The following is a 27,024-nucleotide window of genomic DNA, read 5'->3' as shown; positions in this document are numbered from 1 at the left end:
GCTCAAAGAATGACATAAATAACCTCAAGTCACCATTAAAGTAGTCCATATAACTCATGCATTTTATTCAGGCTTTTATAGTCATCCAAAAACTTTGTGAATTGCAAAAGGCTGTGTTTAATAATAAATATACAGTCGGCATGCACAGCTAAGTAGTCTCTGGCACCACGCTTTATTGTGGTGATGGGTCATTCATAAACGATTCGTAAATTTTGAATGAATCTTTTATGTGACTCAGAAGAACGAGTAGTCTCAGAGAGTGATTCATTCACAATGCATGTGCATTGTGCAACATCCATTCGTTTGTTATGTGAAAACCGCATAGGCGCTGTACAGGAAACAGAAATTATTAGTTCACCTTTCAACTCTTTTGGTCCGAGTCATTCGTTATTTTGTCACGTGACAGCCGAATACGCTATGCACTGCAGAAAGAACGAATGACTCGGACAAGAAGATTCCAGAGGTGAACTAATCTTTCTGTTTCTCATAATTTGTTCTTGGCTGCATTATAATTTTTTCCTTATTGGACTATAATCAAAGTTTGCGTAAGTAGACGTGTTAGGGGGTGTGGGGCTTGGCTATTGAAAATTATAAATTTTTATTTAATTCTGCTCAAATGAACAAAATGACTTAAATAAAGATTGTTCATTTTGCTGAACAAGACTCAAAGATTCAAGTCAGTAAAATGATCCAATCTTCCCATCACTACTTTACTGAACAAGCGCCGCTCTGCCAACATACACATAAACACGTGCAGAGGCTCGTGATGTGCTGCTCAGCACAATATGTGGTTGCTCCACACAAACTCCGTCTCAGATGTAGATGATCAATAGTTTGGTCCACCTATAACATACATTGAGAACGGCACCAGACAAGCATTTTACCAGACGTTGAATAAGGAGCGTATTACACTACTGTGAATTAGCCTACAAACAAACACTCAAACACAGACTTCCTGGAGCGCTCCGCGCCGTACTTACAAAATAAAAGTCTTAAGAAATTACAACTGTATATTTTTATATATAATTGGTACAAATTACCAATGTATAGTAAAATTATTATCATTATTAGAAATTACAATAAAAACTAATTGGGTTCCAAAAGGTCCCAGTCAGTTCCACACAGTGAATTATAGATGTTCTAAACTCATTAAGAAAAAAAAAAACAACAACACTGGTATCGGGATCGGTATCGACCGATACTGATAGTTCAGGTATCGAAATTGGATTGGAAGAGAAAAAATGGTATCGTTCCATCCCTAGCAATTACTAATAATTTCAATTTTATGTGCATTGAAATGCATATTTGACAGTACAGCATTGATTTTGAAGTTGGGATGCAGATGAAATTATATTATCAACAGTAACATCTGTGGAAAAAATGAACTCTTAATTTAAATAGGGCTAAATTGAAATATTCTGACAGTGTGACTAAGTTGGGTCTTCTTTACAGATTCCTTTCATCAGGCTCCTACTGATAAAACTACAGTCATGTCTTGGAATTTCAGAAGGCCAACAAAACAACTTACATTTTCCTACAATCAGAGAGCATTACAAGAGTACAGATTTGGAAAACTGATGGCTTGGTCCATAATTATGAAAATGCACCATAGTTCTTCCATAATATTCATAGTTTTAACAATTCTATTTGTAATAGTTCATGGTAACCATAGGTAAAACCATGCATGGCTCCTCACTACCATGATTAGTAACTATGGTTTCTATATAAGAACTATGGCATTTTTGTAATGAAAAAACTGCAGTCTAAATACATTTAGAAGCTAGAAACTAGTGGCAGTGGTGGCTCAGCAGTTAAGGCTCTGGGTTACTGATCAGAAGTTTGGGGGTTCAAGCCCCAGCACCACCAAGATGCCACTGTTGGGCCCTTCAGCAAGGCCCTTGACCCTATCTGCTCCAGGGGTGCTGTATCATGGCTGACCTGCACTCTGACCCCAGCTTAGCTGGGATATGTGAAAAAAAGAATTTCACTGTATATGTGCAAATGTGTGATAAATGAATATAATTATAAATTATAATTTTAACTACCATAGTGTAAATCCATGGTAAAATTTTGTAAGCATTGTGATCTGAGAATTGAAAAGCCTTCTAATTTATGTTCTCTCCTGTTTTCTTTGTCAGAGCCATTCAGTGGGGGCTGTTTGTTTAAACTAGTTTCATTACCGATACATAAGAATTTTGCAACAGACAATTCTGTACCGCATTCAAACGGGTTTCGCAATCCCCACTGTGAATCTCACTGGTTCAGAAGCGCATTTAAAATAGTCTGCTCTGCCCTTGTGCTGCTTTATCCAAGATTGAGCCGTGTTGATAATTGATCCGTGTAGCGCTGTTTCATTCCACTTTTGAAGTGAGCAAAATGAGCTCCAAAACACACAGATGACAGGGGAAGGCTCATTAATATTCATGAGGAAAGTGCTAACTGATTGTTCAGTGAAACGTTGCGATCCCCTGCCATCCTATGTTTCAGAAATGAGCTCACGGGCCACTTGAAATAAAGCAAGTTTGACGTATGTTATGCTGTGACGTCACTGTGAGTTTGTGCATGTATTTGTGTGTGTGTGTGGTGGGGTCTCTTTCGCAGTGTACAAAGCTCACAGCTGACTGGGGCTGGCAAGCGTTATGTTGCGTCAAGAATATTAATTGAACCATGTGAAATCCCAATAGCGGCGCTCATAATTCAGTAGTGGTGCAGCGCCGCTGCAAAATGCATATAGGGGAAACACTGCTACATATTACTTTAAATCATCATCGAGTGGTTAAAACAAATTCTACTCTTCCCCTGAACAAAGAACGAAGAAGAACTTCCCCGGAAGTATATCAGGACCTTCAAGGGTGGGCTCTTTTTAGTTGGGCCAGTTAGAAACCACTCTGAACACCCTAGCAACCACATAGCAAAGTATAATTACCTCTGCGGTACAAATATTACGCAAAACATGTGCAACGACGCAGCAAGCCACAGATCCTCTCTGTGTCCTTCAATGACTTCATTTAAAGTGAATGAGTTCCACTCTCCACTTAACACATAACAGCAAAGCATGAGTCTATCCACACCCTGAGGTTTAGAGGCTACGCTGCATCCACATCTGCTGTCTCTGTAATCAACGGCAGCTGTGCGGATACGCTCACAGGCTCACAACGGATATGACTGTGGGAATCAAGCGGAAGAAGCCGACAGCATCTCACAAACCCCTACCCCCTGTGCCTCTGCCTTCTTGACTTTAAACCCCTTCAGGCTCCAAAAAGCTCTCTCTAGGTTCCAAAAGTTTCTTTGCTTTCTCTCTTACTTTCTTATCTCTTTCAATCTCGGCTTTTGTCACTTCTCGCAGAGCATCTTAAGAAGATTTAATTAGCCGTTATGGTGCAATGTAGGGGTCCAGTCATTGGCTCACTGAAATGTCAAGACACTATAACAACAAGGTGATCCAAAGCTCTTAATGATGTTGATGCTATAAAACTGACACCTTCTCTGTAGGAATAAAAAGCTAATTGGGCATTACAAATATAAAGCATCTTGTCTGAAATCATTATTGTCTTTTTTTAAATGGCAAACCATTTTACTGTCCTTCCATCAGTAATTAGCACAAAAATCAAAACAATACAATGGTCTCTGTCTTTCATTTTGTCGATTAGAAACGCAACGATTCTTCTTGTTCAATATGCAGCCAATCACATGGTATTCCAGGCAGGGGCCTCCATGTCAGTGAGGTAGGCTTCTTGAGAGAGAGGGATATATATATATATATATATATATATATATATATATATATATATATATATATATATATATATATATATATATATATATATACATATGTATATGTTTAACATATGTACATAGCTGATAATTTTGCCAAAGCATGAGATTTTGCATGAGATTGTATTATTAGGGAGATTTGAGAAATGTTTTGATTTCAAATTTTCATTTCCTGACAGATGGCAGGGTTGTAAACATACTTTTACTTGAGCTTTGAGCTGCTGTTTATTAACGTATGCTTCTGGAACCTGCGGTCTGTCTAATTTTTAGATAGCCAGAGCTGCTGGCCGCTGTGAAATTCTGAGCTATCAGCTGGATTACTCCGCTTGTCTGCTTGAGTCCATTAGTGCAATGGCAGACTGGTGATGTAGCTTATCAACTTGAGTCCAACTCTCCTCTCCTGTCCTTATCACTGCACTAAACGTGCTTTATGCATGCAAAACGGCTGCCAGTCTTAAGCTGATTGTGGAACCAAAGTTGCGATTAAGAGGCTTGAATGATAGCTGGCATTTTTAAAAGCATAAATCACTCAATTTGAATTGCGCCTTGAAGTTATATGAGATTAATGTGGATTGGTGTGAACTTTGCTTTTGCTAAAGAAGATTTTTTAAGTTAATGACCTTGCATCTTGAAATGTTACAGTACAGGTAACAATACAATACATCTGTGCACTTTTACATTTTTAAAGATGCACTTGAAAATATCATATTGTGCATCAGTGCAATATATACAGTGTTGGGTAAGTTACTTAAAAATAGTAATGCACTACAAATTAATCATTATTTTTCTAACATTGTAATCAGATTACTTTACAAATTATTTATAATTTATACTTTTCCACTCAACAAATGCAAAATTATGTCTTTATTTCTTGCTTGTTCATTGTTACAAGCTATACACTCATGACCTCATATTTCTCCTTCACAATGACTTTACAAATCCATGGTACATTTTTGTAAGTGTTGTGATCTAAGAATTGAAAAGCCTTCTAATTTATGTTCTCTCCTGTTTGGATTACACCCAACACTACAGTGTATATATATATATATATATATATATATATATATATATATATATATATATATATATATATATATTTACACACACACATTTCTTAATAAGTGTTTTTGTCTTATCTTCCAGTAAAACTGGAAGGTTTATAGTTAAAGGGATATTCCGGGTTCAATACATGTTAAGCTCAATCAACAGAATTTGTGGCATAATATTGGTTACCACAAAAAACAAATCGCCAATGGAAGTGAATGGGGTCAATTTTTGTAGGGTTTATAGGCAGGAATGTGAAGCTTATAATTTTATAAAAGCACTTACATTAATTCTCTGTTAAAACTCATGTATTATTTGAGCTGTAAAGTTGTTTAAATTGTCTTTAGTCATTTTAGGATTTGCAGTGTTACATTGTCATGGCAACAATGTTGTAAAATTGGATATACAGTAACTTTACACAGAAAACATTAGTACGCATTTTTATCACACTGTCTTGTTGCTATACTTGGCTATATGGATTTGCCCCATTCACTTCCATTGTAAGTGCCTCACTGTAACCCATATTTTTGCTTTTTTTAAAGAAAAGGGGGGAAATTAGTTTTTGTCGAAATTAGAGGAATTTTGTAATAATCAGCATTATTCCACAAATGCTGTCGATTAAGCTTAACTTGTAGTAAACCCCGAATATACCTTTAAAATTAAAATGAACTTAATTCAAGATATGCTATCTGAAAACAAAACTTATGTTATACAATTCTCCTTCTCAAGTAAATGTACCTTGTTTTAAGGATGTTAGATATTGTTACTGGAAAACAAGACCAAAAAATACATGTTTTCAGTGTCTTAGCCCTGATAACTCTAGTGAATACTCTCAAGAAGAAAAGGCTTGTTACAGTGATTGTGTTCCCCACATTTTCTCGAGCATGTCGGCTTTACTGACTGTCTTTGATGGTTCATCAAATATTGATGCTTTTCTCACTGCATGCGGCTTGCCTTTTCAACCATTTTGTGTGCAAAATTGTCACTTTGCTATCATTTTGAACGGTTTGATATAGGCTATTGTGCACAAACCAAACTCCCATTACCAGTAAACATCGGAAACCAAAACATACATTTCTTGAGTGTCAGGTGCACTATATGAAGTGTTGTTTATTTCAATAGTGTATTCATGTTTACATTGTTGAATTAAACCCATTCAGTTTTTATTTGCTTGTGATGTCTGCATACAACTATTGCTTCATTTGTTCCATTGTTATGTTAATGTTTTCTTCCCCCTTGTCGTTGTTGTTTTGTCTTTTTGTTTGTCCCTTTCTGTTTGTGTTTGTCGTCATTGATGTTTGTTGCGTACGACAGATGCCCCCACCACACCGTCACCATCCACAACTCCCCCTGCACCCACCCACCCAGACACTACAGGTCCCTTAGACTCCAAGAACCTCAATCCTGCTGTCACCGGTAAGAGAGGTACTGTACAACCTCACTTCCCTTCCTCCGTTTCCTCCTCGTCTCTCTCACACACCTCCCTCTATCTCTTCTTCTTTCACCCCAAGCCAGTATTCACTCTCTGAGGTCTACAGCTCCAAGGACATATCCAGGCTACATCTGGATAGGAGCATTTTAGTACCCTACGGTCACTCTTCACCTTTGTGTCTCCTTGTTTAGGTCCTATCTCTTCCTTCCCCCATAAATCCCTTTACGTGTGTTCTTTATCATCTTACCCATATCCATTTATCTTTGGCATGACAGTTTGAGCTCTGTCTGCTTCCTTCTCTTCATTCCACACTTCCATATAAAAGGAATTGTCCACCCAAAAATGAAACGTCTGTCATTATTTACTCACCCACATATCATTCCAAACCCAAATGCTGCTATTTTTTTTCTATGGAGAACAAAAAATGAGTTTTAAAGGACATTCGTGCAGCTGTTTTCCATACAACGACAGTTCCAGAAAGGGCAAAAAACACCATAAACGCACCATGTTTGTTGTCCATATTATTCAAAATTCTCATTTTGTGTTCCCCTGTAAAAAAATCAACATAACAACACAAGGAACTGTTCACACCAAACACACATTTTGTGTCTGTCTGCCCTGTTTTTTCCATTTTTGATCTATGTTAACACAATAAAAGAAGATGGATGTCTTTGACCATTGCAGCATCACGTCTTACTTTTTTCAATGTCTCGTACAGGAGTGGCATTTTTAACATTCCATGTCACACAGAACTAGAGCTTTTAAAAATATGTCTCTAGACACCTGCATTCCATTTGTTGCATCTAGGTTTTTTTTTTTCTTTTTTTTTCTTTTTTTTTTTGCACAAGAACGCATTTGGTCTGAATGGCCCTTAAGGGTTTAAAACAGCGTAAGAGTAAATTTTCATTCTTAGGTGACCTTCTGCTTTAATGAGCCAGGTGAGACGTTTATTTCTCTGTTTTAGATGGAATTATGGTTGGTCACCTTGATCATTCTCTATCCTTGGGTGATGGTAGTGCATCTATAGAGGGATTTCACAACAATTCCCCTCAGTTAAGTTCCACTTTTTCACTAGAAGTGTCATACTACCCTAGCCTGTGCGGCCAAGCCTGAAGGCATATCTGTGACGTGACTGTTCTTTAGATCCTTGCTGTGCAAAATTTGTATCAGGGTTTTATTTGTTGTTTATGAATGCCTTAGTTAAATATAGACGATGTGATTCATAAGGCGTAACTAAAATTCACACTCCCTATAGATTCACCATAAGGTCATTGGAATGTTGACCTATTTTGGAATGTCATGGGTACAGCCCTGCTTGGTGCAACTGTGAGGGCTTAATGGGTTTATCTATATTATATCTGTATTATTAGCATAATGTTTTTATGACTTATTGAATCAAGAAACAGTTCAGGATCCCAGTCTTTAAAGACCCAATGAAATTGCTTGATGAGCGCAGTTGTCTTTCCTGTGTTGATGCATTTCCTATTAAAACAGGAAGTTTGGTCAGGAAATATTGAAGAGCTTATCATTTTTTATGTTTAAAAAGCCAGTTAGCTGTATTTACATAATAGCAATAAACCATATTTGCTATTCAGTGGCAGGTGGTATTTGGGGGAGGGACGTTCTCATTTTAGAGAGCATTTAATTTGACTAAAATCTGTGTTGTGCAAAAGTCATCAAAACTTTTGGTTTGTTTTCCAGGATGAGAAAGTTAATTTTGTCAACTTTTAGGAGTATGCTTGCATACCTGAACAGAAAAATATAGATTAAATGGGGTCTTTAAATGTGGATTAGAGGGTTAGCCTCATACATTTCAGCATAATTTAGCATAAACATGGGATTTTGAGGCAAAGATTAAAGTTGATCCAGCTACGTATGTATCAGAGCAACCTGGATGTTGACAGTCTCTGACTATTTCAGTAGTTCCCAGGTTTATGCCAAGTTATCCTGAAGCGTATCTTGTAACATATAACTTTAGACATTATGTTTAAACAAAATCTGTTTCAACCGTTTAATGCAGTCAGCTTTGAAAAAAAAAAAAAAAACTCTGCCGCACGTCTGGCCTCCATTGATGAGAATTTCTCTTTGAGCTTGTAGTGCTGAAAGTCTACGGTGTTAACAGAGCTTATTTCTCTAAATGCATTAGCAGCTCATCCTCCTGCCTGCAATCAATGGGGGCGTACCAGCAGCGAATTTCTGGCCTCGCCGTTCTGCCAGGCTTAATGGGAATAATAACTCTTCCCCAAAGAAGCACGGGGCCCAGACGATGCCATCAGAGTGTCTCCCGTCCCTGTTAAATCTGCCAAATGCATTTTTATGGCTTGCAAATTAGCTGTGACCTTATGAGGCTGAAAGGTACTAGGGATGCTGAGAATTTTAAAATATTTATAGCTCACTTTTCATAATCAGCATGAAAGTGCCCCCACCACTGCCCCCCGCACCGTTATCATCCCACCGAGACACTTTTACAGGGATAATGATTGATCATGCCTTTTGTTTCTAGACAGGGAGAGGAGAGTGTAGAAATTCATCTGTTTTAGGGAGGGTCCGGATTTGGGTTCATTAGCCAAGGCCAGAAATTAAAGGGAGAGAAACAAAGCGCATCAATTTTGCTAAATTATAGCAAAACTTTCCCAACTTGTCCAGCATCTGCCAAGAATTACCCAACTTAATTGGATTTATTCTTAAGACATAAACACAGGGAGGGGAAATTTGTTTTAGGACTCAAGTTTTCAAGTCTTTGAAGTGTGTTGGTTGAGAAAAAAAAAAAAAAAAACTATTATTTCAAATTAGGTTCTATTATTTCCACTCTAGGTCATTGTGGATTCCTCCAAGACCCTTCGTCAAATAAGTCACATTAAACATGGCCGGTAGTTACTGTAGCCTCCTGCTAGGAATCTCATGGTGTGGAGCGGAACATATGTTTCTTGAAGCGTTGACCAGAAACCAAGCAATTACACAACATGGCCACACCACAGGAGCATAATGAGCAGACATGGCCTGTCTATCATGGGTTGGATACAGCCTCGGTCATGGATTTTAGTCCCAGTAAGAAGCAAACAAATGAGCAATCCACAGAGAGTCATTTGCAATTTTCAACACTTTGTTCCTGGTCCACTAGCAATATGTTGCCTTTGAAGGCTTTGCTGATCCAATTAGTTTTTTATTAGAAGTTCAGAACTCTGTTTAGTTTCCTTGAGTTAGTCAGGTGAATATTTGTAGCTCTGTTTTGGTGCAAGATGGTAAACCTTGTTCTGCAAAACATGCAGCATTCGCTTTTGCTGCTACCAAGGTCAGGGTCAGGGTTAAGGGTAGGATTAGGGGTTAGGGTTAGGGCAGAATAAAGGTTACCATCAAGACACGACCCTGTGGGTTCTTTAAAAGAGCAGCTAGCTATTTTGATTAGCAGAAACTCCAAGTTTCAACTTAGAAGAGTTACGTAAAAAGTGAAAGAAATATAGGCTGCTCTTCAGTCATACATTCTGCTGCACTTATGGCCAAAAGTATGTGGACACCCGAAACACTACACCCATATGTTGAACGTTTAATTTCAAAACCATGGGCATTAATAAGGATTTGCTGCTATGTCAGCTTCCATTCTTCTGGGAAGGCTTTCCACTAGATTTTGGAATATGGCCACATGATGAGGCCTGAAATAGCCAAACCCATTCATTAGAAAGAGGTGTAAACATACTTTTGAACATGTAGTTTATTTATCCTCAATAGAACGATTAAAATTATTTCTAAGTACATAACAAACATAGCAGAATTATTGATTTTAACTCCACAAATAAGGTGCTAAGAGATACTCTCGGATGAAAAAGCACTTCCTCTGAGGGTCTGCCAGAGGACATCAGCAAAAACCTGCTCTGTTTAAATGGATAAAGCCAAAGTTTCAGCTGCCGTGTCCCTGGGGGGTCAGTTAAATATTGAGACAGCAGTCCCGACTGCTTGCCTACCTCACCTTTCTGAAAGTGACAGAACACAGGAGGAATTAAAATGTAATGCAAAGGTCTTTTTCCCCAGTTACGCAGCGTGGTTATTGATGATCTGTCACATTAAGTCATGTCGAGGGCAGACTTATGGTAACACTTTAAAATAAATCAGAAAAGAAAAAAGACAAAATCATTAAACTCTGCCACTGAATATGAATTACGAAGAACAGTTGCCTTATCAATTTTGTTGCCGAGGAAGGAGACACTTTAAGTAATCCTCTGAAAGCCTCGAGCTGCTCTAATTTGCCCGAATGAACACTCTTTTTTTCCTCAACATTCATTGCAGATCAAGTTTAAAGTATGATGGCCTAATTACGAATGTTACCATGTAATATCTCAGTGGACACTGACCCTCTCTGCAATACACAATCCAAATCATTTTAATAACTTGCTTATGCCTCTCAGTGGATATCACCTGTATTTGTTTTCTTTTTCACCCTATTTGGGTTCAATCATTGTGTCTCTCATAAGACCTACCTTTTTTGACCACAATTAGAAGCTGTAATTTGTTTTGAAAATCTAATTAAACCGTGCTGACCAACTCAGCGGTCCCTTGTGCCCCCGTTTGGCTTAAGATCAACTATCAAGTACATCCGGTAGGTAAATCACCCTTCTGAATGCTTGCAGGCCATTTCAGAGGATGCTGTGCTGTGCAAAGGGATGTGGATAGGGCAAATTGCTATTTTATTTCTTTGTGTTTGAATAAAGACTGCATTAGAGGTAGGGGGAAATCGATTATTCAAATTATAGCAATATTTTACCTCACCTCACAACACTGTATCGATATTCTGCCAAGAATTTATATTATTGGTTACATTATTCACAATAATATTTTTTGGGAAAAAAGTAGATTGATCACCACTTAGAGTGAATGTGATGGTTGGTTTGGACTATTAACGGTTATAGACCTTATTCACAGTAGCGCCATATTAGATTTTTGGCGTGAATGAAAATGAGGCTGTGAGGGATAGACTTGAAGTCTTTTCAATGGCATCTACTGTTTAAAGCTGTACAGTATAAAGATCCTAATTCACATCTAATTTCCCACAATTCTGGAAAATTTGTCAATCGGAAATTTCTCGGTAGGATGTTTTTTAAATGTTTGTCAGCAGAACAATCAAAAACACTTCAAACAACAGTACAACCCATTGAAGAGACAGTCTCATAACCTCGCTGTCATTCCCATCTAAAATTGAAGATGGCGCTACTGTGAATAAAGTCCATGGACATATAGATTGGGCTCAAACATGTGGACCCATGATACCAACTGCTTCTGTTTCTGACTGGTAAAAGTTCCGCTTTTCCATTAGACACAAATTGTCACATTTTATATCTCAGCAGAAAATGTGGAATAATTGACTTATTAAACAGTGCATTAAGCCAGTATGCATCTTTATTTACTTATTTACGGAGTCCTAGAGACCCTAATATGATTTAATTGGATGGCTTCTGTTGCAGGCTGAGTCATGAAGAGATGTCCTCTTAAATAAACCTGTATATGCAGAGAGAGAACAGGAAATATACAATCCTCATGCTGAGGCTGAACAGTCATATGTCCTCTCGGATAGAAAGGACATTATAAAATCCATTAACTGGAAAAGCAGCCAACACTGGTTGAGACCATGGTTTAGACTATTTGATAGACACAGTAAAACACTCGTAAAACCGTCTTGGGATGTTTTATTAACCTGTTTTGGGGGGCTTGTAGGTGTATCTATCTGTGCAATAGAAATTTGGCAAATTGGCTTTTATATGAAGTTATATGATTATGTATGCATGTATATACAGTATGTATATATATATATATATATATATATATATATATATATATATATATATATATATATATATGTGTGTGTGTGTGTGTGTGTGTGTTTTGGAGGTCTAATAAGTCAGTTTTTTATTCCATTTGTTGATGCTAGTGGCATTATTTGTAAACCTTATTGTGTGTCTTGAATTTGCTAGGAGACCATCTAAATTGGAGAAATGCTTATTTTCTATCAGACATAGAGGAATTAGAAATCAGAGTCTCCGACAAATGTTGATGTATCTTTGGTAAACAGCTTAATTTCCAGATGAGTTTCTAATCAAGTCTAATGAGCTCACACTTAAACTCATAATTTGGTTAATAACGGCATCTTCCCATTCCACTGCGTTTAACAATTTATGCGTAATTTGGTTTGCTTCCAGTTGATTGTGTTGGAACATTTGAATCCGAGAGTCTGCGCCAATCATGCATACAGCAATCAAATGATAAATATCATTGAATAGCTTGTGCAGGAATTTCATATTAGGCCATTTATAAAGAGGTTTCCATTCAATGTGCCTTCTGCATAGACTTTTTCTCAGAACAAGTGTGGTGTTTTGATATGTTGTAATTCTTTTAGAATTCTTCTGCACCTTTCGATTTGGAAGCACATCACCGGTCCCCTGTAAATGTTAATTTTCAGTGTTTGATTGTACCATGAAGGTGAAGCTTTCCAGTTCAGCACTTTCTCTGTTGCTGTCCTTCAATAGCTCACCAATGTAAAGAAGATCACTGAAGCATTCACATTCACTTTCCTACATCCATTTTGCACTCAGGCCATGCTCACCATCGCCCTTTAAGGCATTTATACAAATATCTCCAAGATTACAGTAACAATACGGTAACAAGTCTCAAGGGCTCGAGTCAGCATGTGGAGGTAATAGGAATGCTCACCTTGAAATGTTATCCTTACAAGAGAGCAATATGGCCAAACCTGTTGTTTCTGCCCCCTTCAGGCCTCTTCATAACCCCTCGTGCCATGTGGATTTGTCAAGAGACTGTTTCTGACATGTTTCTCCTCTCAAAGTGTTCCTTTAAGAATTAATGTGACTGCAGGGGTTTGCGTGTGCTGGGTGCTGTTGCCGTTTTCAGCCTTGTTTAGCCACAGTTGGATTGAAAGCCCCTTCTCACATGTGCCTTCGGCGAGTTTTACCCCACACTATCAGAGCTCTGCAGTTTCACTTCCGTTAATTTGTTAAATTTGCCAGAGCCCCACAATGCTGGGGCCGGGGGAAGAAATTATAAATATTAAAATAGGAATTTGCGTGCAGTTCTGCAATATTAAATCATGAGGGAAGGACTGTCGCAAGCCTTATTAAAAGATAATGTGTGCTAGGGGAAAGGAAACATATCACTTCTCTGCTTGTGGATCCCACTCCGTTAAACCCAGAGTATGTCTATGGACAAAAAGCTCAGATGAGTTTAGTTGGTGTAGATTTACAGACGAAGCAGAGAGAAAGAAATGAGAAATGAAGAAAGAGAAAAAGATAAAGGGGAATGGGACAGTACACACCTATATGAGCCCAGCTTTATTCTTGGGCTTTGACTAATGAAATAACCCAAATAACTCCATCTCTCTAATTGTTTAAGTTATGCTTCTTATAGTTAGAAATTACCAGACCCTACACAGTGTCAATGGACTTGCCCTAGGAAAGCTCTTAACACGGCAACCCCATTGCACGATGATAAAAATAGAGCTAAGACAGGTGAGGGCTAATTATCACAACACAGAAGGATGTACTTGAGATTTAAGGCTTATATTCAGGGACAACATTGTCTGAACAAGCACAAGTACAGATATTCTGAAAGGCATTGCCAGGAATTTGTTTTGACCATATCCCTTTTCCACCAATATGGTGCTAGTGCCAAAGCTGGTTCATCACTGGTGCTCAGTTTGGGAATCTGCAAACCTCTCTCAGAACCTTCCCTTGTTTCGACTGACTTGAGAGCCGAACAATGATGTCACTGACTGCTTGCTGCATAACCTGCCCACAAACAAATATGCCTTTGGAGTCTTATTCTTGGTTTTCTTAGAACATGTTTTAACATCCAAAGTAATTCAATTCAGCATCTTCATGTGATAATAAGCTGGCTTTGATGTCTGAAGTTGTCTGAACTGTCTGAAGTTACTGTAAATATATGACTTAAAAAATTCACATATAATATTTGTTAATAATTGTATAGTATTATAAATAAAGTGGCTGGAGTACAACTGAATGCATTAATGGCTGCTTTCATTGGAGACTGCATTTATTTATTGTAATGAGAGCGATTTAGTTCTGTGCAATTAAGTTTTGTTTTGCATCAGTCCAGCTATACTGAGTTGTTCTGAAAACTTTAAGCAGGTAAGACATTATCCCACAGACTGATCTCACTTTGAATTCGGCAACAGCAAGCCAAAAGTTCTACCGCTGAAATCGGTAAGAGCTTACCTAAATTAAAACCACTGCCCCTAATGGCCAAAGCTGGAAGTGCTGTTGAACTTGTAAGCAAATGTGAACTCCAGTTTTAGGGTGAAATGTCCACAAAGTGGCACCAAAAATGAGTTGGAAACTAGTTGTATTTTTAGTTGTAAATGGCAGTGATTAGGATTGTATTTTAGTTGTAGAAGTTTTGTTAATTATGGGTAGCTGACAACAGGGGAAACAGTGGCTTTGTTGCAAAACCTAGTGAACTGCATTGCTGTCTACTGCATACATAGGGAGCTGCCTTCTAGTTGTATTTTTAGTTGTAAATGATGTAATAGTCAACCCCAATCCACTTCTTCTTAAACATACACCCTAACCCTAACTCTAAACATCAGAGTAAAAATTTGACATTTTAATCATTAATTATGTGAACTCAATTACTTCCTGGTTTCCAGAACCTTCAGTGACTCATGCAATAGGCTATCAGTAGTGCCACAGAAAAAGATACACAACACAACGGAATTGATGCAAAAATGTCAAATGGGAGATGGCGCTTGTCAGTAACACGGTAGAATGGGGTCGATTTCAGGTTGCAGAAACTATTTCCCATGTGATCGTGTTCAGGGCTGGATTGGTAATCTACCATACCAGGCATTTTCCCGGTGGGCTGACGCACTTTGGGGCCGATCAGGGGCGGACTGGCCATCGGGAGAGCCGGGCCGGCTGCGAAATGGGCCGAATTGGCTGCGATAAGCTGAAATGAGCCGCCACGTTATGCAGAATGGGCCACAAAATAGCGGCGTGATATACCGAAGGAGGCAGCGATATGTAGAAAAGGACAACAACTTTTGGGCCAGTTTCTATGTAAAATCCCAGGCCAATTTCTCTTCCCAGTCCACCCCTGATCGTGTTGTATCCCACCCCCAACCTCTGACATTCCAGGTTCGAAACTAGCATGCTTAAGGGGCTAGTGCAGAGAGAGTTTTTCCGGCCCATAACAAACTTTTCTGTGGTGGGAACACATGTGGAATGGTTACAGATTGGGCACCAGGAGCCTGTTGGTCAAAGAGATAAAATACAGGCTGTTAGATGGCTGAACTAAAATCAGCTGCACCTGCAGTGAGGTACTTTTTGTGGCTCAAGTTTGATTTATTGATGTCCAAAAAAATTATAGAATTTAATACCGCAGCCTTTCAGAGTTGGAAATTCAGAAACATGTGCCTGTCAGATACAAGCAGCCATTCCACATTTCATATTTCAGCGAGCCGATAAAAGGGTAATAGAGATCTGCACAAATTTTGTTTTTTATTGTGATTGATTGTCACTGGGAAGTCAGATGAAGCTTGTAGGTTTTATAGTCCTCCTGTAAACACAACAAAGGGAAGAAATTATATTATTGAGAGAGAGAGGGAGAGAGAGCATCTATGAGATGTCAATCAAAGGGATGGAACAGATTCTGTGGCTCCCAGGCGAGGCTGATCCGAGGTGGAATTCTCCATTACTAAAATGAGAGCTGATGGAGTGTTTGAATGGCTCTCTGGCCCTGAGTTTATCCCAGCTTTATGCGCCTGATACAGTAATTGCAGGCAGTGATTAGGAAGCTCCAGCAGCACAAAGCACAGCCCGGATTAAACACAAACGCTGTGGCAGATGCAATGCATGCTGTCAATTATAATATACCACTCCAAATAGCACTAAGCAGGGAGATAATAAAGAACCACAGCTCGGAGAGAGAAATAAGACCAGGCTTGTATTATAAATTTGCAATATGCTTGAAGGTTCTACAGAGTTGTCTGGTCATTAATTTGTTGTTTGTGGTTGTGGTCAGCTGTGGATGTGATGAGGTCAGCCAGAGGCCTATTTGGAGAGCAGGTTTTGTATCATGTAACACCCTGGTCAAAGCCTCAAGTGTCTTGTTTTTGATTGACTGTGTTTTTGTTAATTATGGGTAGCTGACAACAGGGGAAACAGTTGCTTTGTTCCCAAATTTAGTGAACTGCCTTGCTGTCTACTGCATCCATAGGGAGCTGCCTTCAAAGGTGGCATGCTAACTGAAGTGGAACCCCATAAGTGACCGGTTTGGTATGCTCTACATAAGCAGCAGCTCAGTGTGTCATACAGAAAACGCATGGGAGACTCGACTTCAATTTGTTTTTATTTATTTTTTTTATAGAGTTTGTGTTAGCATGTTGCTAAGCTAATGACACAATACTACACATAGCATGATATACATGGCACAAAGATTTAGGTATTTTTATAGATACTTTTCAATATTGAATGAACTATGAACACATTTATAATCAAAATTTCTCTTGCTTCGTCCGCCATTGTGGCTTACTGCAGTGCATTCTGCAACTGACTTCCGTGCAATTGATGCATGCAATTCAGCCTTATAATTTGAGATAAATGAGGTAAAAGTATTTTGAAACAGCCTTTACACACAGAGCATACCTAACACACCTTAATATTGAAAGCAGCTCATTAGTTTTTGGTACAAAGCCAGTGTGTACTTGTGGGGCTCTTGTCTTCCTCTGTACTTTCTATCTGGGCATGCATGGATCCCTGTCAAACCACCATATGGCTCTACCGATCTTTAGGACACTTTAAAGTCTGGAAAAAGCCCTAAGTACAGATGAATAAACAGGAGAGGAGAAAATTGTTTTACTTAAAACTAAATAAACTGTAGTCAACCTTCTGTGTATATTAGAGGTAGGGCTGTCAATCGATTAAAAAAAATTTAATTAATTGCATATGATTATTTAATTGTATTAATCAATTAAAAACATTATATATATATATATATATATATATATATATATATATATATATATATATATATATATATTATAAATACATATTTCAGTATGATGTGTATCGTTAAAAAAACATGTTACGGGGGCCTGGGTAGCTCAGCAAGTAAAGACACTGACTACCACACCTGGAGTCGCAAGTTCAAATCCAGGGCATGCTGAGTGACTCCACTCAGGCTTCCTAAGCAACCATTTGGCCCGGTTACTAGGGTGGGTAGTGTCACGTTGGGTTAACCTCCTCGTGGTTGCTATAATGTGGCTCTCACTCTCAGTGGGGCATGTGGTGAGTTCTGCGTGGATGCCACGGAAAATAGCATGAAGCATCCACATGCACTACATCTCTGATGCAGAGGTAACTGAGATTCATCCTCCACCACCCAGATTGAGGCGAGTCACTACACCACCATGAGGACTTAGAGCGCATTGGGAATTGGGCATTCCAAATTGGGGAGAAAAGGGATAAAAAAGAATTTTTTTTAAGTTACATGTATTTCAAGTTTGAATTGCTCTAATGGTAGGAAAATACTTTTATTACAGAATATACACACAGGTCAGGAGGCATGATTAACTGTAAAAAAAAAAAAATGACTGCATTATTTTTTATATAATTAATCACGTTAAATTAACACATTAATTCGGCAGCCCTACTTAAGAAGGTAACAAAATATGATGAAATGACAAAGTGTAGGTTGCCAACTAAGTTGTCTCTCTCTCTCTCTCTCTCTCTCTCTTTCTCTCGCCATGTCCCTTTTTACAGATCCTAATGCCCTGGAGCAACGTGGGCCAGATCATGCTCTGATTGGAGGAGTAGTTGCTGTCGTCGTTTTTGTTACTTTGTGCTTAATTGTTGTATTGGGACGCTATCTGGCCCGGCATAAAGGTGAGTTTTTCCCTTCACTTTCAGTAAAACTCGGGTAATTTTACAGGTAATCTGAGATATTGGAAATACACGAAAGTAAAACAAATAACACCTACAGTAAACATGAATGTAGTGTGCATGGATTGAGTTGACCAAGGCAGAACAAAATAATACAATTGTGTATGTGTAGTAGACCAAGGCAGATATCAAGGCAATGCAAATATTTTGTTTGTGCAAAATGCAAGTTTCTGGATATTGTGTTCTGGATGCAGATGCTACATATTCTACATATTCAATAAAACACAATATGTTATACAATGTTATATATGCATATTATAGTTAAAAATGTGTTACTAAAAGAGACATCACAAGCTAAATAGCATTTCTTATATTAGTAATATGCTCAAAATAGTAATTATCCAAACACTGACTTGCCATTTTGAGTTTCTGCCACTTTGTCCTTGACAATGTTTCCTTTTATACGGAACACATAAATGGGTATCATAAAGTTTCAGTGACATTTAGAAAATCGTGTTGGTTTTTAAATCTAGACCTTGTGTTTTGTTCAGGCACGTATTTGACAAACGAGGCCAAAGGAGCGGACGACGCCCCGGACGCAGATACAGCCATCATTAATGCCGATGGCAACAACGCACATGCAGAAGAGAAGAAAGAGTATTTCATTTAGACTGCAAGTGGCACTCTGCTCCCCTCTCGTTCTTCTCTCATTCCTCCCCTGCTTCCCTGCACCATGTAGGAACTCCTTCAGAGAGCAGAGGAAGCTTCTTTCCACACTTTTACTTTCCTTTGTTGTTGTTTTTTTTTTTTTTTCGATAACAGCTCTCCAATCTCACCTGCTACTTTTTACAGGTGACTTATTTGCTGAAGATGTTACCTTTTATAATCATTACATAGCTGTAAGACACCCCAAATTAGTGAAAAGTCCTAAATCTCCAAATGTTAAACATCCAAAAAAGAAAAATAATCTGCAGCCATCTTTCAGTAAAGGACTCATTCCCGCATTCTCTTACAGTGCCTAAATACACACGTCTGTTGAATATCAGTCAATGCCTTCATGTTTTTCTGTAGACCTCTGATTGGTTGCTTGCTTTTTATCTTCAGCGTTATGATTTTACAAATGTTCTGTGCTCTGTTATGATTTTTTAAATAGTTTTTACATTTTTTTATTTTTTATTTTTTTTGTGATTCATGCAAAAACCATTTATTGTGATATTTCTCAAAAAAAAAAAAAAACGATGTACAGTAGTAAAAATATACTCAGAATTAGTGAGGGAGGTTCCGTTTTTAATTCTGCTGATTTTTAGGTGTTAATATTGTTATCGGTACGTATAGATGCTCCATTCTCCAAATTATCATTAAATGACGTGAAACTGACAGCTCACACTATTGCTAAAATCAGTATTTTGTACTTGAAATGTAGAGATTGGTAAGTAAATGAATAGTTCCACAGAAGGTCTTAGTGTATACCACAGAGCATTCACCTTGTATTTAAGCTTAACTTTGGTCACCAAATAAACTAAAGTGGTTCGGTTAGCATCCAGGCAAGCAAAGAACAGCCCAATCGTGTCGATGTACTATGATGATGTATCTCCACTTTTCGCTTGGGTCTCATCAAACTTGGTTCCGCACCTATCTGTATATTCCTGCACTGAATGGCCCCGTGCTCAGAGCGTTGTCATAACAACAGATCCACGGGCGATGAAAGAGGCGGGAAACATACAATATTTCATTCTTTCAGCTGTTTACACAACCGTTGATCCAAAGATGAGAAATCTCATAACAGCAGAAGAGATGTAAAAGTAAAAAGAAAAAGAAAAAAGTTGTGTGCAACAATATTTCAGTGCTCTTAAGGCTCCATCTCATTGGTCAAATCAATTAACAGCCCATCAGTGATCCAAAACAACATTTTATGCAAACCTCAACATTTTACATACAATGCCTGGCCAAAAAAAAAAGTCACATACTCTAATATTTCATTGGACGCCTTTAGTTTTGATTATGGCATGCATTCGTCATGGCATCGTTTCAACAACCTAATGCAACGTCAGAACATTTATTTCCATCCAGAGTTGCATTATTTTTTGGCTGAGATCTTGTATTAATGACGGGAGAGTAGAACTACTCCGTAAAGTCTTCTCCAGCACATCCCAAAGACCTTCAGTAGGTTAAGGTCAGGACTCTGTGGTGGCCAATTTATGTGTGAAAAAGATTACTCATGCTCCCTGAATCACTCTTTCACAATTTGAGCCTGATGAATCTTGGCATTGTCGTCCTGGAATATGTCTGTGCTGTCAGGGAAGAAAAAATCCATTGATGGGATAACCTGGTCATTCAGTACATTCAGGTATTCAGCTGACTTCATTTTATTGCCGGAAAACGTTGCTGAGCCTAGACCTGACCAACTGAAGCAACCCCAGATCATAACACTGCCTCCAGATGGTTGTTTAAGAAATGAGAAACTACACATTGCTTCAGTTAGGGTTAAAATAATTGTTGCCAGCTGAAATATATTAATGACTGCAATAATGATCCAATCATAGGCTCTTAAGTATCTGCTTATTTAAATCCAAACGACGACTTTTGTTTTGGCCAGGCAGTGTACATTATAATAACAATGACCAAAAACAAGCTCAGTGTTTGTCACCCACCTGCTTGATCCACAGCGTGAGGTTTAGGCTAAGGGAAAAACAAGCACAAGTCAACTCACTGTGTGGAACAGCAGCATTAAAGGGATAGTTCACCCAAAAATATTCCTTATAATTTACAGACCCTCATGTCATTCCATACTCATATGACTTTCGCTACAAGAGAAGCTCTTCACAGTGGCCTACGTTGTGTTTTAAGCACTGTGAAAGAGCAACGGATATCATGTTTTTCAATCAAAAAATGACTTAAATTTTGGGTTGTTTCTCACTAAAAGCTGTCGTATGCCTTCGCAAGACTTGGGATATGATGCAGGAGTCACATGGACTACTTTTATGATACTTTTGGGTCCTTTTTTAAGCTTTAAAGTGAGACACTCTCCACTGCTACTTTATAGAAAAAGACAGACTGAGTTATTAATTATAACATCTTTTGTGTTTCGCATAAGAATGAAAGTCACACGGTTTTGGAACGACATAAGGGTGTGAGTAAACTATGACTGAATTTTTCATTGTTGGGTGAACTATTTCTTTAACGCCAAGTCATAACGAGGTCTGATGTGATGGAACACCTTGATGATTTTCACGAGACAAAAGTAACTGAAATTTAAATTTTTATCACTGAAACACATCAATACATATTTTACAGTCACCAAATTTTCATTATGTTGATGAATGGTGGGAAGTGTTTTTGAGAATACAGTATCTTTATTTCTGTTCTTTTGTTGATTTCTACAATGAATAGACAACCTTGCTAAGGCTGTATAATATATCTGCTAAATGTGGTAACTAGTGAAAATTGTTGTTAGACTTTGGGATCCCTAATTCCATCAAGTTTGTATATTAGCTGATCTAAATATTGGTGGAACAAAAAAAAAACAAAAAAAAAACATTATTTTTTGTCAATCCTATTTGTCAGTTTAAGATTCTTAACTTCATAACCTTTCCTTTTAGCTCAAGGCATGTATATACTGTATAAGTATCACATTTTGGTAAAAAAAAAAAAAAAAAAAATATTGGGGAAGATTTTTTTGTTCTACTTACAATGTAAATTTAATTTTACTTATTAATTGAAAACCACTCAATAAGAATGACGGCATTTGTGAGAGTAATGGGATATACTTAAAACTGCAAAGTTTCGTGTTTGTTGAATGGGAGAATTCTAGCATTTAAAACACCTTTACATGATGTTCGCTGTAAATGATGAAAATTAATGTTCATACTTGGCTACCAGCATTTACTGTTAAGTCGTTTTCACAGTCTGTCGTATTCACGTAGGAAAGATATCACTGAACCAATAGATGCTCAAGCTTTACATTTATCATCACAGTAGAATCTACAAATCATGTTTTTATTTTAGTCATAATGCATGACAATAACACATAATCACTTCCATATACAAGTATTTAACTCAGATGTAATTGTCTTGTCACATATATCCCTAATATGTGTGAATGTATTAATGGTTAAGAATATGGTATCCTTTAACAGAGTCACTGGGCTGTGTGTTACCGGATTACATACTCATTAAGGCCAAAATGTTTATCAGTGCACAGTCACACAATGAAATCAATTAATTTAAGCCTTACGAAATGAAACATAGTCGCTGATGTGTTTTGATACTACTGCTGAAGCCAAGATTCCCTTTATTTATCTTTTCCTCCTACTTTCTCTCGGTCTTTATGTAGATTGGCTCGATACTGTCTATCTGCATAATGATTGCTTACAATTTTGGTACTTGTCTATCTGATTGTGACACAGACCTTAACGCTGCCTTTGTGGTCAGTAAATCACATGCTATTATCAAGACAATATATCCAACTGTTTAGATTTTGACCCGTCACAGGACGTACTCAACATTTCTAAGAACAAATAAATCAGCTTCTTTTCTCACCATAATTGCCTTTGTGTTTGTAGTGAGAGCTGCATGTTGTGTTTTGTGTCTGTGGGCTTTCATGTCTCATTGAAAACTTTAGTTTGTTTTTCTTCCTTCAAATTCTCCTCTATACATTGCATGTTATATTTTCACCTCATATTTGTATACTTCATTTCACTTTTTCATTTGTTTAATGCACCAGATTTAGCTATTGTTAACCTAGAAGTCATTTGCAAAGGAATTTTAAGTGTTCATAGCTAAAACTACGCCACAAAACATCACAACATACATGAAGTCAAAACTGACATTTTTACTTTATAAATACACATGCCTGGTCTTTTTGTGAACGATTCATCGGTGCATGTATTCCCAAAGAAATACAATTTTGCCTTTGGTATCGAATGCCCACTTTTCACCATCCAGTCAATTCATAACCTCCTGAGACCCGAGTGTGACTGCTTTGTTAATCTTCCATTTCCCTTTTTGATTTAAAACTAGTAGCACCTAATAAACATGCAGAAAAAAAAAGAGCGAACATATGTGGACAGCGGGACTAAGTTGTGAAATTTTCAATAATACCAAGCTATAGAAAGTCAGATTTTTTTTTATCAAATTGTTTGTTTCCAGGAGTGTTGATTATTCATGTTTGAGACAATAGAAACATTACATCAGAAATTAGCATAATTAATTCTGATTCAAAGTAATGGCCAGCATCATCCAATCACTGCCAACCACGTTAAAATAAAATTATACATTACAAATTCTGATTACCATTGTCCCATGTCTGCCAAACATGTTGAGTAGCTCAAAAATCATCTGTAGCCTGAAACTGAACTTTTGATAGAAGTTTGGGTTGAATAAACTTAGCTGCATAGAGAGCTATAGGATGCTGTCTTGCTCCCTATTTTGTGAATGACAACCTCCAGTGTGTTGTCTGTATGCACTGGTCTTAGAATAGTTCGAAATGCACCTTATTTTCATCCCAACTCCGTATAAAGCCTCTGAAAGCAAAATATTTTCAGCTTTTGGATGAACCAATTGATTCTCAGTGTGATAATGCACAGTAAATATAGGATTTCTAAGGAAAAAATGTTCAAATTTTATAAATGGCATATCGGATGAAACTAGAGACTCTAATCTTTTGACTCAAATAGGTTTCAATGTAAAAACTGAATTAGGTTTCTTACCAGATGTAGTTTTGTTGCCATGTCTCCCAAAAACAAATTCCGCTGTGGTCGGCGCCATGTTGTTTTGTCACATCACTCGGTGCATCAAAGTTTAACCCTTTACTGAAAGCACAGTCTTCTTAACTGATATCAGTCAGTTTACATGAATTTAAATTATGCGTAGTGTATAGCAAAGTCAAAATACAAAATCAACGCATGTGTACGCGGGGTCACACGAGTTTAAAATCAAGTTTTTTCTGTTGCATATCCTGTTCACATATAACATACATGGAGATTGATCTTGAGAGAAAATCAATCATAAATCAGTCTCTATTTTCAGACTTTATGCTGCCCCCAGTGGCCAAAGCTGGAACTACAGTTGAATGCATGCGTAACTTTGCGCGACACACTGCTCAAGTGCAATACATGAGCAAACATTATTTGAACTAAACATTTTACTAGGAATTACATTCAAATATTTCTAATTCTAACACTACTGAGACCAAAACTACATTATTTCACTTTGCAAATAAAGTTACTCACTAGCCAGAATTAAAAGGGATGTGACATTAAAGACGCAGCGGGATCATTTTCAGGGCATGAACATTCGCTGCATGGTGCAGTTTGTCAGATTCGGCACAGTAGGGCCAAATTTGGAGGCGAGACTATGATCCATTATCCAATTATGGAAGTAAAATGAGTTGTGAATGCCATTTCAAGTTGACTTTTTTGGTCCACCCTCCAGACCTAAAGCATTTCTAGATTGTTAATAATCAGACCACCTGTATACTTGCCTTGTAATTTGTACATTGTTTGCCATTGTAGCTCCAGTATATTTACTGTAGCTGATCACAAGAGATACAAGAAGCAACTCTACAAATACAGACCATATTTTCTGAGTGCGCAAGTATGACTTATTTTGTACTGTGTTCTGGATTCTGACAGTAATCATCTAAAAAAATAAAAATACTATATTATTCCAGATGCTCACATAAGACACATGGCTCATATCTCCTTCTGACGGACTAAACTCAGCAAGTAGCAGCTGTATTTTATTCTGTGAAAGAGATAGAATGAAGATAAACTGTATTACCCATCCATCTACTTTACAATGCACTGTTGTGATTTGCAAAATCATGGTGATATGTAAAAATGCTACAATAAATAGTTTTCTTTTCATTTACTGAAAAGAGATTGGGGTTATATTTCATACATAAAAATACAGTCTATTTGTGCAAGGATTTATGTATAATACAATACTTCTAGAAAATTAGCTGTAACAGCATCAATTAGTCTGTATGCAAATCAAAAACCACCAATTCAACCAGTTATATCACTTAATTATATAACTTACATCTCAGGTATGAATCAGTTGTTTGGCTTTTTTTTTTTTTCTAACTTGACGTACACATACACATAAGTATACCTCATACCAGTTCATTTTTTTATTTGCGGAATCTTACACTGCTGCATTTTAAAATATTTGGTCTCACTTAATATTAGGTGTCTTTAACTAGTATATACTAACATTAAAATACATACAATGTACTTATTGTGTAACTACATGTTGTTCTGTAAAAAAGATTCACATTTGCTGCTACTGAGGTTGAGGTACGGCTGGGTTTAGGAGTAGGATTAGAGTTAGACACTAACCTATCTATCTGTTAACCCTAACCCTGAGTACACAGTAGTTAAAGACACTTAATATAAAGTGGGTCCAAATATTTCATTACAATCACACTCAATTCAATAATCTCATTATTTATATAATACTATTTTCATCAGATATTGAAAGTCAAAAATATGTATTTTTTTCCATGTCACTGTGTGTATGTGTATTGCTTCACATATCTCCAGTGTATACCAACCCTGTAAACAGATAATCTGAATATTATTATAACATTTCTCTGCTTAATAAAGCAACACTGTTCAGTTGCTATAATGATCTCTTGCAAACTTTAGACCAGAAAAAGATACTCACTAATTTAGCTTGTAATGTGTTACACTAAGAGGACAGTTGCCATAGTAAGGACCGGCTACATGTAGGTCAAGATCAAATAGTTTGAAGGAGACTCTGTTTTCAAAAAATTTCGCTTGACCTTGCTAGAATTAGCAACTGCACCAAAAACACAAAGCGCACTGTTCCAGAAACTGTAGATGAACTGTACAAGATAAACTTTCTAAAACTGTTTAAAAAAAAAAGTGCTACTTCAATTTCATTGCAGGACACCATGTTCCTCTCATGTCACAAACATATTCCGCGTGCTGGTGAAGCAGATGTAGTGGGTAGCATTTTGTGCACTGGTAGATCGAATACCTGGTTATTAGCAAAACAGCCTCCCTTGCTCTTGAAACAATAGTGGCTTCAGAACACGAAGGGATTTGTGCTTCTTGTAGCAAGCTGAAATGAAAACTCCTTTTCATTTTTTTGTGTTCCTTGGTGTATTTAGTTGGTTCGAAATTCAATTTTAAGCCTAATTCACATGTATGGAATGAAATTGTTAAATAAAGAAATACCAAAAATGTCCTTACTGTTTTTCTTACTGTCTAAATACAACAATTTTCTCTGGATTACCTCCATTAAATTTGCTCCTGTCTCCGAGTGCCTCATTATAATGTACATAACTAAAGTTTTCTTCTACTATGTCAGTGTATGGTCATTAACATGTCTTGACCTTAACAGACTGCACAGGAGTTATCAAAACCGAAAGTTTGTTTTTTCCAAATTGGCTCAAAATATGAATAATATGATATAGGAATAAATGTCTTATGCAAGTATGGGTTTCCAAACTCCTATACTGTTATTTTGTCTATTGGACACAAAAGGAGAATCTTGAAGCAGCTGTTTTCCATTCAACAACAGTTCTGTCAAGCTCGCAAAAGGACAAAAAGACCATCATAAAGGTAGTCCATTCGATTTGTGCACTATTTTCCCAGTCTTTTTAAGCTATACGATACCTTTGTGTGACAAACAGACTGAAATTTGACGTTTGATATTTGGTCATGAGACACGCAAGAATCAATGACATATAATGTTATTGATGACTTGAAATACAAAAACAGCTGTGTGACGATTATTCAATATTCTCCTTTTGATTTCCACAGCTTACAAAGTTAATGATGATAGAATTTTATTTTTTCTTTACTTTAATTAATCTTTAATTAATTAGAATCAGTAATTCAGCTTAAA

At 37.2% G+C, this 27,024-nt stretch overlaps 1 protein-coding gene across 4 annotated transcripts in view; it reads left to right on the top strand.

Moving 5' to 3' along the window:
* LOC127433199 (cell adhesion molecule 2-like) overlaps positions 1–26,361 on the top strand; it is a 648,459-nt gene extending 622,098 nt beyond the window's left edge. For 2 of the 4 annotated variants that reach the window (XM_051684922.1, XM_051684920.1), the window contains 3 exons: positions 6,133–6,243; positions 18,028–18,150; positions 18,699–26,361. In XM_051684922.1, coding sequence (XP_051540882.1) covers positions 6,133–6,243; positions 18,028–18,150; positions 18,699–18,817 — 353 coding nt within the window. In that variant the 3' untranslated portion in view covers positions 18,818–26,361. The remainder of the gene's footprint in view (positions 1–6,132; positions 6,244–18,027; positions 18,151–18,698) is intronic. The other 2 variants (XM_051684921.1, XM_051684923.1) reach the window with 2 other exon arrangements.
* Positions 26,362–27,024: the final 663 nt, after the last annotated feature.

This window comes from Myxocyprinus asiaticus, chromosome 43 (genome assembly GCF_019703515.2).
Source record: "Myxocyprinus asiaticus isolate MX2 ecotype Aquarium Trade chromosome 43, UBuf_Myxa_2, whole genome shotgun sequence".
NCBI classification, from domain to species: Eukaryota; Metazoa; Chordata; class Actinopteri; order Cypriniformes; family Catostomidae; genus Myxocyprinus; species Myxocyprinus asiaticus.
Note: the sequence above shows the minus strand (reverse complement) of the source record. Positions and strands in the feature narration are given on the sequence as shown.